The sequence below is a fragment of the Siphateles boraxobius genome, unplaced genomic scaffold, assembly GCF_051911475.1.
Source record: "Siphateles boraxobius isolate OS27281-9 unplaced genomic scaffold, OSU_SipBor_1 183, whole genome shotgun sequence".
Lineage (NCBI taxonomy): Eukaryota > Metazoa > Chordata > Actinopteri > Cypriniformes > Leuciscidae > Siphateles > Siphateles boraxobius.
The window spans coordinates 997501-1012283 of NW_027508792.1; the positions used below are offsets into that span (position 1 = coordinate 997501).

Here is a 14783-nt window from a genome sequence, read left to right on the forward strand (position 1 = left end):
TATCAATATTTATTATTTCAAAACAATCAGGTTTGCATGGTTATGTGTAGAAATCAAATCATAAAAAAGAATGGCCTACAATAACAATAATCATAATAATGTCAAAAATGGATGTTCTGGATGTTGTTTTTTTACATTTAGAAAAACATTTAAAACTTTAAAAATGTATCCTCTACGGTTATTGGACTCTTGAAACAACATTAAAAATGAATAAAAAATAAAATAATACAAATAATTATTAGTGTCAAAAATAACAGGAAAAAATAAACACCAACATAAACATTATTATTATAATTATTATTTAGTATGGTGTCAAATATAAAAAAAATCAATAATGTATGTTATTAAACACTTAAACCAACATAAAAAATATTTTTTTAAATAATAAATTAATAATAATAATAGTAAGAAGAAGAATAACTTAAACTGTTATTATTAGTCAGAATAACAGAAAATAAAACAACAATTATTAGTATTACTTATTATAGTGTCAAAAATAGAAAAAAACAATTAAAAATACTGTATGTTCTGCATGGTTATAGAACACTTAAACCAACATAAAAACACAAAAATAAATAATAAAGTAATAATAATAATTGTTATTATTACAGTCAAAATAAGAAAAAAATCTGTTCTGCGTGTTTATTGAACTCTTAAACCACAATTAAAAATGGATGAAAAATTAATAATAAAAAAACCAATAAATTATTATTAGCGTTAAAAAGTAAAACTGTTCTCTGTGGTATTTAAACACTAAAAAAAATAAAGGGAATCATAAGAGATATTATTATTATTATCATCAATAACTGTTATTATTAGTGATAAAAAGTAAAACAAAAAGTAAAACTGTTTTCCATGGTATTTGAACACAAAAAAAATCATAAGAATTATTATTATTACTATTAATAACTGTTATTATTATTTCAACAAACAAACAAACAAACAAACCTCTTAACCCAGTAACAGCATCGTTCAGTGTGTGGAAGGAATATGTGAATCTCACCCAGTGGATTGTCCTTCAGCACGATCTCCAGGGATTTCTTCTCCTCCACTCCTCTGAATCCCACTTTCTCATAATACGCCGAGCGGAAGTTCCTCTGAGGATCTTCAGCCATGATCAAGCTGGAACACAACAACAGCATCATGATGATGACACTTTATTAATCATAATGAGACTATGGTAACTCCGTAGAATTAGATCAGATCAGTGTTGCAGTTGCTATAAAACAACAAAGGTATAAAATTACTTTGATACAGTACCATGCATGGTATTACCTTTTACTTTACCTTTCCTTGCTTTAAAGAATACCACGGCTGTACTGTGGTAAAGTTAGTTTAACGTTTGACATTCGGTTTCACACCAATTAAACTCTCTGCGCATTTCACGTTTTCAGCTCAAACCAACTCAGACATAAATAACAAATTGTCCTATGCAGCACAAGCCTTATCTCAAGAAATAAAACATTTTAATTAGCCCTATAAATAAATTAAATAATTTAACCATTTGACATTATGATATCAAACATAAGGCTCTATTTTTGGAATTAAAACAATTAAAACAAGCTTTATAAAAAATTACCAGTATAATAATCTGAAAAGCAAACCTTGTGCATTATAGGGAATAATATTTTTAATACTTTACAGCTGGATTGATAACTTTAGGTCAAACGGTGTTGTAGTTTAATGGATTTACAGTATTACACACATTTAAAGTTGAAAAATTATTATAAAACATATTTCATGCTAATTCTAAAAACGGAGGCTTGTACAATAAAAGGGATATTTTTCAATTTTCTACATTTTACTATTAGTTTGATATCATAATGACGTATGGTCAAAATGTTTAGTTAGAATTAATACTATTGTTCTTGAAATTAAGGCTTTAAAGGACATTTGCTTATGTCTCCTAGTTGGTTTGAGCTGAAAACATGAAATGCACGGATAGTTTAATTGGTGTGAAACCGAATGTCAAACGTTAAACTAATTTTACCACAGTGGCTCAGCGAAAGGTAAAGATAGTAATAGTATAGTATTTTTCTTAGTGTAGAAGTAGAAAACTAACATTTCCAAAAAATACAAGGTACGACAGTTATTATATCTTGGGTATCTATGGTAAACCATGGTAAACTGATGTAAGACACGTCTGCTATTTTCCTCATAGAAAAATAATGTGTTAAGACGCATAAATATTTAAAAATCACCGATTATTCCGCAGAACTCACCAGGCCTCAGTCTCATCCGCGATGTTTCCTGAGCAGAGACCCAAGGAGTGATTCACCGATCACCCGTCACATTCAGCTCACATTCAAACTGCAGGAGCAGGATTGTCATCTTCAGATCTTCATAGGGAAACTGTGAATGTGTCTGCCTGAATCTGCAGTCTTGTGTTTGCAGCTTTCTGCCCTCGGAAGTGAATCACGGTCTGGTGTTGTTGTACTACCGCCTGTGTCCGGCAGGAAGCGCGCATACCCTCTCTGTTAACATGATACATGTTATAACTTTTGCACGATATTCAAATTTTTCGAGTTTCACCTGTATTTTTTCTTTTTTAATTACTGAGTGTGTAATTGTCTTTAATAATGCTTGACATTCATATTAGTTAGGCTATAGGTTTTGCAATGTAATTTTAAATCCTTTTGTTCTTTAGCCTGTTCATTGTTCATGGAATCCGAAACTAAAATCCTAAAATCAACTGAAAATTCAAACCAGAAAATGAAGTAAGGAAGATTGGATTGATAAGACCAGACAGTGTTTGTTTCAATTATCTTCTTTATTGTTACTCACTTTACTTACAATCATAATAAAATAAACATGACAATTTTTCTGTGTTATCAAACCGCATTTGAGTCCAGTAGAATATCAAGAACATAAAAAGGGAACAAAACTGATCTCATGACCATGAGACATAATATTTCCTATGTAATTATTTTTTACTCTTTTATTCTGCATGCAGAGAAACATATTAACAGGATATGTGCACAGCAAGTGATACTGTAATATTACTTTTATTGGAATACATGTATAGACACACTGCAACGAATAACAAATGCATCTCAAATGTCTGCTGAGATTTTTCTCTAACTGACTAATTATGTAGTGGTCAAAGCAATTAAAAATAATTTGACCTTTCTGACCCACCACCAGCATTATAACAAATTTTTTTTTTTAAATTCTCTCTCTCTTCCTTAATACATTCTTTACCTCTGAAAATCCTCTAAAATGTCTAAATTATGTCATACTTTACACAAACTGCTGATTTTTTCTCTCTAAAAGATCTCAAGACAAGATTTGTGATTTTCGAGTTCAGAGAATCATTCGCCCCACACAGTTAAATCATACAATTCAAAATATAACTAGACTGAATATTAAATAAACATGATTTGGTAAATGTTGCATCATTATTGCACAGGCTCTCTCTCTGTCTATAATTTAGGTGATTTTTCACTCTGAATGACAGTGTTCATGTGATAATCCATGAAATCTGCAGATAAAAAGGGGTAAAAATATTCACTGAGACAATGCATAAATACCACAATACATTTCGATCACGATCAAACAAATGTTTGGCAAATATGAAATATTGGTAACACTTAACAATAAGGTTCATTGGTTAGCATTAGTTAATGTATTAACTAACATGAACTAACAATGAGCAACACATAATTGTCACCGTATTTATTAATCTTTGTTAATGTTAGTTAATAAAAATACAGCTGTTCATTGTTTGTTCATGTTAGTTCACAGTGCATTAACTAAGTAAGGGATAATGTAGTGCGCCTCGGTTGTTATAGCGAATACAACCCCGACATGCTGATTAGCCCGACGCGAAGCGGATGGGTCTTGAATCAGCCTGAAGAGGTTGTATTCGCTATAATAGGGGGTTTCAAATTTGGTGAATGTGAGCCTCCCCTTACAGTGGGTTAGGACAGCTCTGCCCCCCCCCCCCCCCTTCCCCAAAATCCCGCCCGCCTGCCCTAACCCACACACGCCATTTAAAAAAGTGCATTCATAAACTATTCTTTGCTACAGCAAATAATTTCCGACTTCATGCAGGCCTGATTGAGGCTACTTTTAAAATCACTGAACATCAGTAGGTCTAACCACAAGTCAACAAAACATGCTTAACATGTGTAATGCATTGAGTTTCTAGGCTAGGTCTACGTATTTTATAATGTTAACTTCAAATAATACTAATAGTAAAGATGGTAGCTATATTGGATCTGGACGGGAAGGATAACTCTGGGAGTTGGAAGGGGTGTGTCGTGATTCTGCCGTCCCTCACCGCGACACAGGTTCGTGGATCTGACTATCGCGATTTCGGTACTATATCGTGTATCGTTACAGCCCTATTTAACATGATTCTTTTTTATTATTATTTAGAAAAACAAGGGTCTCGGTTTAAGAAACGAGCCGGTCCGCAGCTGCAGGTTCAAGAGCACCGCAGCACATATCTTCAAGATTTGCCATAACCGAACGTCCAGTTTAACTGCCACAAGTTGATCTTCTTGTAATAAAGAACTCATCGTGGAGAAACACGCTGTATTTTTGTATTTTCATTGCATTTTTAATTGATAAAAAGTTAAATAAAATAAATAATACATTTTAATATAAATATTAATGATTAAGCAATAGTCGAATGAATGAATGAGTTCGCTTGTTTACTTCGAACCGGAAGACGCGCCCACTTTTGACCCAAGGCCTCATGGGACATAGGAAACTTGTGGATACACCTTATGCACCAGAGAAACGAGGGCGTCGCCATCTTTAGAATATTGTCTTTGAACTTCCGTTTTTACGGTCGCTCCGTATATTTCTATGGCATCGCTGTCCAGGACTAATTAGCTGGTGAAGTTGATTTACTTATTGTAGTTAACGAAAGTTCTCATGAGCATTGTAATGTTTATCATAAGCATTGTAAAGCATATGTCTTAACAAATGGACCTTGGAAATTTTTTTAACGAGCCGTTCATTCATAACTACGCAAGATCGCTGTGAAAATACAGACCGGAAGTCAAAAGACAACGAGCTCAGCGCTGAAAAGGGGCGTGGCTACATAAGGTCTATAGCCTACTTAGCAGCGGTCTGTTATCAAGAAATAACGGACCGCATTCTACATTAGAATTCAACCAAGCCATGTAATAACTATGATTAATAAATGCTGTTCATTCTTATTTCATGTTTACTAAGGTAGTTAGACCTTATTGTAAAGTGTTACCGAAACATGTACTAGTCTTAAATATGAAGCATGCTTTAGGCTACTTACAGTATCTGATTACTTTATTTCACATGCTCTGTACGTATCTGATGTTGAAGGCAACAGGTCCTCTGATATTAAAGCCCAGGTAGAAGGACACCTGGCCTGGTTTATACACACTGGCCGGTTTGTGAGGAGTGACTTGAATCTGTTTCCCATCTCTGTTAGCAAACACTTTATGGTTCTTCTTGACCTCCCCGCTGATCCGCTGAAGACCTTTAACATCACCTTCTAATAGCAGCTCCAACCAGTCCGGAGAATCATTCGGGTGAGGTTCGGATTCGGATGGAGAATCATTGGGATGTAGTTTTGAGCTGTGAAGCAGTCTCTGCAAACCATTCCCTTCCCCAAAGAAGAACAGCGGCACCAGATAGCGACCGCGGAGGTATTTCTGATAACTCTTCTCATATGATTCACGCATATATAGGACACAGTTTTCCAGGTCTGGAGGGTTTGGGATTCTTGGTTGCCCTTCATTAAACCAAAAGAGCAAAAGAATCAGTAGGTAAAACTCTGGGTTTTTGCGTTTTTCTTTGCTCAGCCAGAGTTTCTGTAAGCTGGCCTGGAGCTCCTCGATTTTTTCAGACTCCTCATCAAACATACTCAGGATGATGTTGGCAGAAACGTAGAGAACGTTCTGGGTTTCATCATCAGATTGTGGATTTTGAAATGCACTCTGATTTTGTTTAAGCACACTCATATCAGATTCGGGGAAATGAAGTAGTCCTGCAAAAGACTTCATTTTTTTCTCATTCAGGGTGGCTTCATCGGTCTGCGTTTCATGTGCAAAATATCGCTTGTAACACTCTTCAATGTCATTATGAAGGTAGTCAGGGTCATTTTTATTGATGCTTGGTCTTGAGAATGCCAGGTACCATTCAAAGAAATCATATCTTTTCTCAACGTCACCTCTGAGACCACTGATGAATCTACTGTATTTTTGTTCAAGAGGGTTTTCTGCACTAAAATCATAAATGATCTTGCAAACCTGGAGACATCCGAAGTAGCCCCTGTTATTGAAACTGGAGATGTCTTCTGACTCGCGTTCAGCTGCTTTTTCTTCCTCTTTAAATGCTTTAACGGCAGACTTTGCGATGTCCAAAACCGTTTCTGTGTTTGTGTTTGTGTTTTCTTTCAGAATGGTCCTCAGGTGGTTTTTGTGAACTTGCCCCAGTGTATCCCTAATATGAGATTTTTCGGGAGCTCTGGCAATGGCTTTATTTGCAAAATTTTCTGCCTCATTATATTTGTTTGTCTGCTTTACCTCAATGTAATACAATCGTGCAAGTGCTTGAGGATAAAAAGGGTCATTGGTGAACAAATTTGAACCCAGATTCAACAATTCAATGCATTCCTCGTGATTCATCATGAGGTGAATAATCAGTTGGGAAAACTTGTATGTTTCAGTGTCGACCCTCATGGTTAACAATCTCTTGCAAATTCGCATGTAATCACTCTCCTTTCCTTTTACCATGCTTTGCAAGAAGTCAGAAGCGATGTTAAATCTTGTCAGTTTGTTATTAGTGAGCATATTTACACATGCATCAGCAATCATTGGATGTGCCATGCGTATGTAGTCGGTTTTTGGTTTTCCTGCTGAGAATATGACTATAAGATCAATGAAAGGCTTCATTATCGTTTCCAGTGGGACGTTTTCCTCATCGGAGTGCCGGTCTGTTTGTGCAATGAATTCCTCGCACAAAAGCTTTGAAAACTGTGAGCCTGGGACGTATGAGTTTATCAAAGCCAAAAAACTGAGAAGTCTTGTGCTTTTGGACTTTGGATATTTTTTAACATGTTGTACAATTTCTGCTGTGATGAGTTTCTCAGCGTCCTCTTTCCGGAAACCTCCCTGCATTATGTTGAAGGCATGGAAGGTCTCGGACATTGTCTTGTATTTCTCATTCAGCTCCAGTTTTTTTTTATCAAACCTCTCTTTCTCGTTTGGAGAGAGCATCATTGTAATCTCCACACGGCCTGTTGCTCGAACCGTTGTAGTTCTGCAGTTTAAAATGATCACAGCTGGAGAGTCTGTACTGATGTCCCTCTTACGCATTTCGTCAATCAGGTTTTCCCACAGAGAATTCTTGATTGGCTGATCATTGTTTGAGTTTTCCTTGGTGTCTAGCAACAGGAGCACTGTTTTCGGATCATGTTTTGCATGTTGTTCATTAGACAGGAGAAAAAGATCCACCACTTGTTTCGGCAGCTTTTTATCGTCTAAATCAGAGTCGATCACTTTGGCACATCTGAGGTCTTTGTGAAAATGCCAAAGCACTTGCATGGCGAGGGTTGACCCTCCACTGCCAGGCTGGTATGGTAAAGAAACTTCAGTGATCAGACACCTTTTCCTTTTTTTTTCCTTTATTAACTGAATTAAATCTTTAAAGCCATCCCTTTCTACAAATGGTGAGTTCTCTGATGGGCTAAAACACAGCCACTGTGGAGGAGCTCCTTTAAGAAAATCAGTCTCATGCTTCATAGAGTCAGTCGCTGAGTCTCCAGTCTCAAACATATCAGACCATACAACGTCGAGGCATGATAGTGAATCTCTAAGGTTAGTTGGAATTGGGGATGCATCCATCTTTACGGAGCTGGGTTTGGATGAAGGAATGGTGTACATTATCAGTTTTAAATTTTTCCCTTTTCTGTCCAATTAGAATGAGGATATTTGTGAGAGGAGTGTTTCAAAATGGAAGAAGGAGATCAAGATACCTAGCAGAATAAAGACAAAATAATTGCTGAGGGAGAACAAAAGAACCAGAAATAGAGGCAAAAATCACTTTGACATGGTCTTAGATAAGGTTTTTAGGTTCATTCGCCACATATGAGCTCTATCCATTTTTAGTTGTTGTTGTTTTTTATGTTTTATAACAGCCTGGACTAGTAAACTCTCAACTGTCTGCTTTCTAAGGACACAATGGTTGTATAGTCAGAATGATTTATGAGCAGAAACCTTTTTATTTTTATGTCATTTATGCACACCTTTTTCAAAACTGAAATAGGATTAATCACTTTTTTTGTTCATTTTTATTATAAGCTCAGACTGTCTCCTTGCAATATTCCCTCACCAACTTTCAAAGCAAACCTACACCCTTCCAATTATGTGCTTCACTAAATGAATAACAATAAAATAACACAATTATAGCTATAATGTATTAAAAATTACATTTATTTAAAACTTAAAAATATATTACCTATTAATACTATTTGAAACACTAGTTAAATAATACATGTACTTGTATTAGACAGTGAAATTCATGAATTGTCTTACCGTTCTGGTAACAGTCAGATGGTGTGCATATTCAATAATTAGGCAGCACACCTTTTATTTGCCAAGAAATGGGTGTAAAATCCCACCCCCTTTATGTCATACATTTTTGTCTTTCGTCTCACAATACACAAAAATGTAGGTGAAACTTGCTGGCTGCATTTTTGTGTATTGTGACACAGAAGATTTGTTGTCTGTTCAAATGTATCACTATGAAAAGCATATAAATACATTTACAGGAAAAACGTTGGGGAGGCTTTTCCATGAAGCAATATTCACAAAAATGTATTTCATTTCTCTGAAAATGAAAGTTAGGACACAATACTGCACTGATTGTGACAGAACGGGTTATTATGTTTCCGTTTGTCATTTGTTTCTATGGTTATTCATTATATGACTGAATAGCGTTTGTACTTGAGTTCATTATCACGTGTAGCCTGTATCTTTCCCTCTGTTCGTTCAGTTCATTGTCCATATTGTTTGTGCTTTGCAAGCTGTTTCATTGAGTTTTGGTGTATTGGATTATTTGAGTTGTCTTGTTAAATAAACATCTATGCTATTTTTTAACCCCTGGGTTATCTTCATCATCTTTGGACTTAAAACATGAAAGCCACAGCTTTGCAGAGTTTAGCTTCAACCCTAATTAAACATACCTTATTAAGTTAATCAAGTCCTTCTGGCTTCTTTGAAAACAATACGTATTAAAAAATATATCTAAATTACGATATATGCATTCAATGACAATTGCAGAACAGTTAGTTAATGCGTTCATGACCTCGAGGGGAGATTATTATAATGCTCTTATGGGTGGTTGCCCTGCATGCTTAATAATCAAACTACAGCTGGTCCAAAACGCAGCCGCTAGAGTTCTTATCAGAACCAGGAAGTACGACCATATTAGCCCGGTTCTGTCAACACTGCATTGGCTCCCTATTAAACATCGTATACATTTTAAAATATTGCTGACTACTTACAAAGCACTAAATGGTTTAGCTCCCCAGTACTTGAGCGAGCTCTTAACGCATTATAGTCCTTCAGGTCTATTGCGATCTCAAAATTCTGGCCAGTTGATAATACCTAGAATATCTAAATCGACTGCTGGCGGTAGATCCTTTTCCTATTAAGCACCAAAACTTTGGAACAATCTTCCTAACATTGTCCGGGAAGCAGACACACTCTGTCAGTTTAAATCTAGACTAAACACATCTCTTCAACCTGGCATACACATAGAACATTATACATTTATCTTATTTAAATCAGTTAAATGATTGTTAGGTTGCATAAATTAGGTCAGCCGGAACCGGGAACATTTCCTATAACACCTGATGTACTCGCTACATCATAAGAAGAATGGCATCTACGCTAATATTAGTCTCTCTGTTTATCCCGAGGTTAATTGCAGTCAGCCAGATCCGGGCCGTATCCAGATCAGATGGTGGACCTGCACCTAAACACAACCACAACACATGATGTGGTCAGCCGGATCCGGGCCATATCCAGATCAGATGGTGGACCTGCACCTAAACACAACCACAACACATGATGTGGTCAGCCGGATCCGGGCCGTATCCAGATCAGATGGTGGACCTGCACCTAAACACAACCACAACACATGATGTGGTCAGCCGGATCCGGGATATATCCGGGCCATATCCAGATCAGATGGTGGACCTGCACCTAAACACAACCACAACACATGATGTGGTCAGCCGGATCCGGGCCGTACTGTTGGGGGATTTACAGTTAAGGACCCAAGGACCAGATATGATTAATTAAGACCCGGAGTCAGAAGGGCAGTCAATTTAAGACAATAGTTAGAATTATAATAAATTAAAGAAAAGTTTTACTGAAGATAGTTTGCTGTTTCATCAGGCAGAAGTTCAGCTTCAAGACTTACAAGGAGTTTGTAGGCTGCCCCCTTACAGTTACAAAGATCACAGAAATTATACACCAAGGTCTAAGCTACGTCCTTGCTTCAGGTTGGAAGATTCTCATTGGATAAGAAATAGATAAACAGTAATTTTTAATTAAAAAAAAAAAATTTCATTTCTGGAAGCCAGGCTAAATAAGCAAGCACTGTTACTACATTCAGATATTTAATACAGACATTAGAGAATACATCGTAATCACACAGGTAACTTCTAAATCAAAGTAAAATCTCATAAGCCTTGAGAAGTCATTCAACTCATGTGGTATTAAGAAGGAAAAATATTGATTAATACCTTGATTATAATCACTCATTAGATATACATTGAAGCAGCAGTGGATTCCAGAATCCACCCCTTCAGTATCCAGACCAGAAGGTGGACCTACGCCTAGACAAGACCACAACACATGATGTAGTCAGCCGGATCTGGGCCGTATCAAGATCAGATGGTGGACCTACGCCTAGACAAGACCACAACACATGATGTAGTCAGCCGGATCTGGGCCGTATCCAGAATCAGATGCTGGACCTACGCCTAGACAAGACCACAACGCATGATGTAGTCAGCCGGATCTGGGCCGTATCCAAAATCAGATGGTAGACCTACGCCTAGACAAGACCACAACGCATGATGTAGTCAGCCGAATCTTGGCCGTATACAGATCAGATGGTGGACCTACGCCTAGACAAGACCACAACGCATGATGTAGTCAGCCAGATCTGGGCCGTATCCAGAATCAGATGGTAGACCTACGCCTAGACAAGACCACAACGCATGATGTAGTCAGCCGAATCATGGCCGTATACAGATCAGATGGTGGACCTACGCCTAGACAAGACCACAACACATGATGTAGTCAGCCGGATCTGGGCCGTATCCAGATCAGATGGTGGACCTACGCCTAGACAAGACCACAACACATGATGTAGTCAGCCGGATCTGGGCCGTATCCAGAATCAGATGGTGGACCTACGCCTAGACAAGATCACAACGCATGATGTAGTCAGCCAGATCTGGGCCGTATCCAGAATCAGATGGTAGACCTACGCCTAGACAAGACCACAACGCATGATGTAGTCAGCCGAATCTTGGCCGTATACAGATCAGATGGTGGACCTATGCCTAGACAAGACCACAACACATGATGTAGTCAGCCAGAGCTGGGCTGTATCCAGATCAGATGGACCTGCACCTAAACACGACCCCAACGCATGATATAGTCAGCCAGATCTGGGCCGTATCTAGATCAGACGGTGGACCTACACCTAAACACGACCACAACGCATGATGTAGTCAGCCAGATCTGGGCCGTATCCAGATCAGACGGTGGACCTACGCCTAGACCACAACGCATGATGTAGTCAGCCGGATCTGGGCCGTATCCAGATCAGATGGTAGCCACAACGCAGGCCTAAATGTCAGCAGAGATTGTATCAACTAGACAATCCCCTGTGAAGACCTCATTGAAACACGACAGCCATCGGCACAGATCCTCAGCAAAGACCACAAGAACCAAACAAGTCCTCTGCACAGACATGTGACTGCTGAGCCCGACTGAGCCTGGATTCTCCTAAAGTTTTACTCTCCATTCTGTCACCTGATGGAGTTTGGGTTCTCTACCACTGTCGCTTCTGTCTTGTTGGGGACACTTAATATTCAACATTATTGATCTGCCTGCACTGACACTATTGGATGAGAACTGGACGACAACATCACTGTTTTCTTCAGAGCGGCTTTATAGATTAAATTAACTAATTTAACAATTGATAATCTTTACAATAGAACTTATTCAACACTGAACAGACTTTAGCTGAACAATGAGACTATTTTCTTTTAGAGCTGCTGAATCATTTTCCTGTTATCACTGTTTTCCATTACACAAGAGTAGATGTTAAAACTTCATGCTGATTTGTACTCGGCTTTCACCAAGATAAGCACCAACTAAGACATAGCTTTACAGTAACCTATGCTTCTCCATCCATTTACGCTTCTTTCCATCTGGTGATGTAAATCTCCTTCTGTCTAGTGTTAACACGCGTCAGCACACACAACGGCTGCAACCACAGTGCAGTCCCCCCATGACAACCGTCTGGATTGAGCTGAGTATGGGACATCTCTAGGGTCTTCAAATGGGCACCTTCCGTCCTCAGTGTTTCGTCAACTAAATCTGTTTTGTAAACAATCTGTATTAAATAAATAAAGGTGATATTACTTGACTTAAGACGGAATCAATCTGCAAATATGGTCATGGCATCTTCTCCTGTTATGCTTTTTTAAGACTAATTTTCTTAATTTAAAAAAATACATATTTAATGTATTTCTACACATCTTTACATGTTTAAACTTAGTGTCAACTGTTTACTCTTTTTCCTGTAAAATGAAAGTTAAACACACCTTGATTCTAAGAAGTTAAACCTGTAACTAAGAATACCAGACATATTCTGAATTTTGTTTACATTAATTCACCACAAAGGGATGACAGTTTTCCTTTAATTTCTTTGGAAATTAAAGTTCTATATCACCAAACATGAGTAGGATTTGGTTACAGAAGATAAATTCAATACACACTATGCATACAACATGCATACAATATAAATGTAACCGGGGTATCCAGGGTAGCAAGAGGAAACAAGAATCTGCGTATATGCAGCAGTTTGTTACATTAAAACAAACCATAAACAGAATCCAGGGAAACAAGAGTCCATGTGAACGTAAAACACACACACGTTGTGTTTTCAGGTTTTATGGGGACTCTCTTCACACGCAGATTTCAGTTATGATACACTTATATATTAGAATGCTTATAAAAGTGTGTATGTGCGTGAGTTTGTGTGTGTGTGTGTGCATGTGTCTATGTGAATGGATACTGGATAAAAAGGATAAATAAACATACTATATTAAGTTTTTTTTTTTTTTTTTAAATGCTGAAAGTTTTCTGTGATGGGTAGGTTTTGGGTTAGTGTAATGGGGAGAGAAAATAAAGTTTGTACAGTATTAAAATCATTACATCTATGGAGAGTCCCCAAAACATGAAAACACAATGGCCCTCATTTATCATTCTTGCGTAGAAACGGGCGTATATGTTGGCGTAAGATTATGCTTACACTCCTCTCACCGCCTGATTTATGAAGCTGTGCGTACCTCTGAAATCCAGGTGTACGCAATACCTGCCCTTGATAAATCCTGCGGCTGAAAACGATCATCATTAGAATAACACGCTCCTATATATTCAAGTCTCCGCTTCCCCCACGCCCTCATTTTACGCCATGTACACACGGAAGACGGCACAGAAGAGAAACTTCTCCGACGTGGAGCCGAAATGACCTATCACAATGCATTATTTTACAGCACGTCTTTTGAAACAATTAGCATTCAATTTCGAATCACGTCACATGTATTGGGGTGTACAATAGTGATGATGATGATGTGATGTGGAGTAGCATTCATTCACATTAATAATTGCATGACAATTTGTAATATTCTTCTTATTATTATGATTTTTATTATTAATGACGCTTATTTTTATTTAGAAGAAGAACGTCGTTATTATTATCTGTATTATTATTATTATTTTAAAGAAGAAGAATTTATTTATTATTTTTTCAGTCTGAATTATTTTTTGGTCATTGAAAGCCTTTCATTACCGAACCCAGTCTGTGCGCACCTGCCGGGCCTAACCCTGAAACGTCAGGGTAAAGCACACAGGCTGCGTGATTTTTTTTCCCAAACCACTTCAGCGGAAATCCCGCCCTGCAGCCGATTTCATTGGTTTAGGTTACAGTGACGGGTAGGTTTAGGGATCAGTGTTTGGTGTAGGCAATCAGTACAGTGATTGACATGACCAATGAAAACTTTTAAATCGGCTGCAGGGCGGGATTTCCACTGAAGTGGTTTGGGGAAAAAAATCACGCACACAGGCTCGCAACTCAAGGAATACATATGGCTACAAATCAAATGCTTTGGTAAAGTCACACAAATTAAACATTGAAGTCCATGTTGCACAAATATAAACACTGAAGTTTATAATTACTATGTTGTTGTTGTTGTTTTTTACAGTGGGTCATAATATATCATATCTTTTAGTTTGTCAGTGCGTTTTGTGGTGTTAGGAATTGTTTTTATGCGCATTTCCGCACTAACTCAAAACTTGCGTACATGTACACCACCTCCTGACCTGGCGTAGCATTTGAGCGTGCCGTACGCCAACGTCCATATTGATAAATCTCAAAGTCACCGTGGTTTTGGGTGTACGCCAGGTGTACGCTGGAAATTTGGTGTACGCACTTTTGATAAATGAGGGCCATTGTGTGTGTGTGGATACTGCATTGTG

General features: G+C 37.7%; 2 protein-coding genes across 2 annotated transcripts in view; both read right to left on the minus strand.

Moving 5' to 3' along the window:
• Window positions 1-2476, minus strand: part of tbc1d7 (TBC1 domain family, member 7) — a 9077-nt gene extending 6601 nt beyond the window's left edge. Inside the window, exons 1-2 of the mRNA XM_077233713.1 lie at window positions 2223-2476; window positions 1004-1122 (exon numbers count right to left, since the gene is read on the minus strand). Coding sequence (XP_077089828.1) covers window positions 1004-1115 — 112 coding nt within the window. The 5' untranslated portion in view covers window positions 1116-1122; window positions 2223-2476. The remainder of the gene's footprint in view (window positions 1-1003; window positions 1123-2222) is intronic.
• A 275-nt stretch (window positions 2477-2751) lies between these two features.
• LOC143741260 (sterile alpha motif domain-containing protein 9-like) lies at window positions 2752-8557 on the minus strand. The gene is made up of 3 exons (XM_077233680.1): window positions 8529-8557; window positions 5264-7969; window positions 2752-3481 (listed from the first exon to the last, which is right to left on the minus strand). The coding sequence occupies exon 2, from the start codon at window positions 7875-7877 to the stop codon at window positions 5283-5285; it is 2595 nt and encodes an 864-aa protein (XP_077089795.1). The 5' UTR covers window positions 7878-7969; window positions 8529-8557; the 3' UTR covers window positions 2752-3481; window positions 5264-5282.
• Between the last annotated feature and the right edge of the window lie 6226 nt (window positions 8558-14783).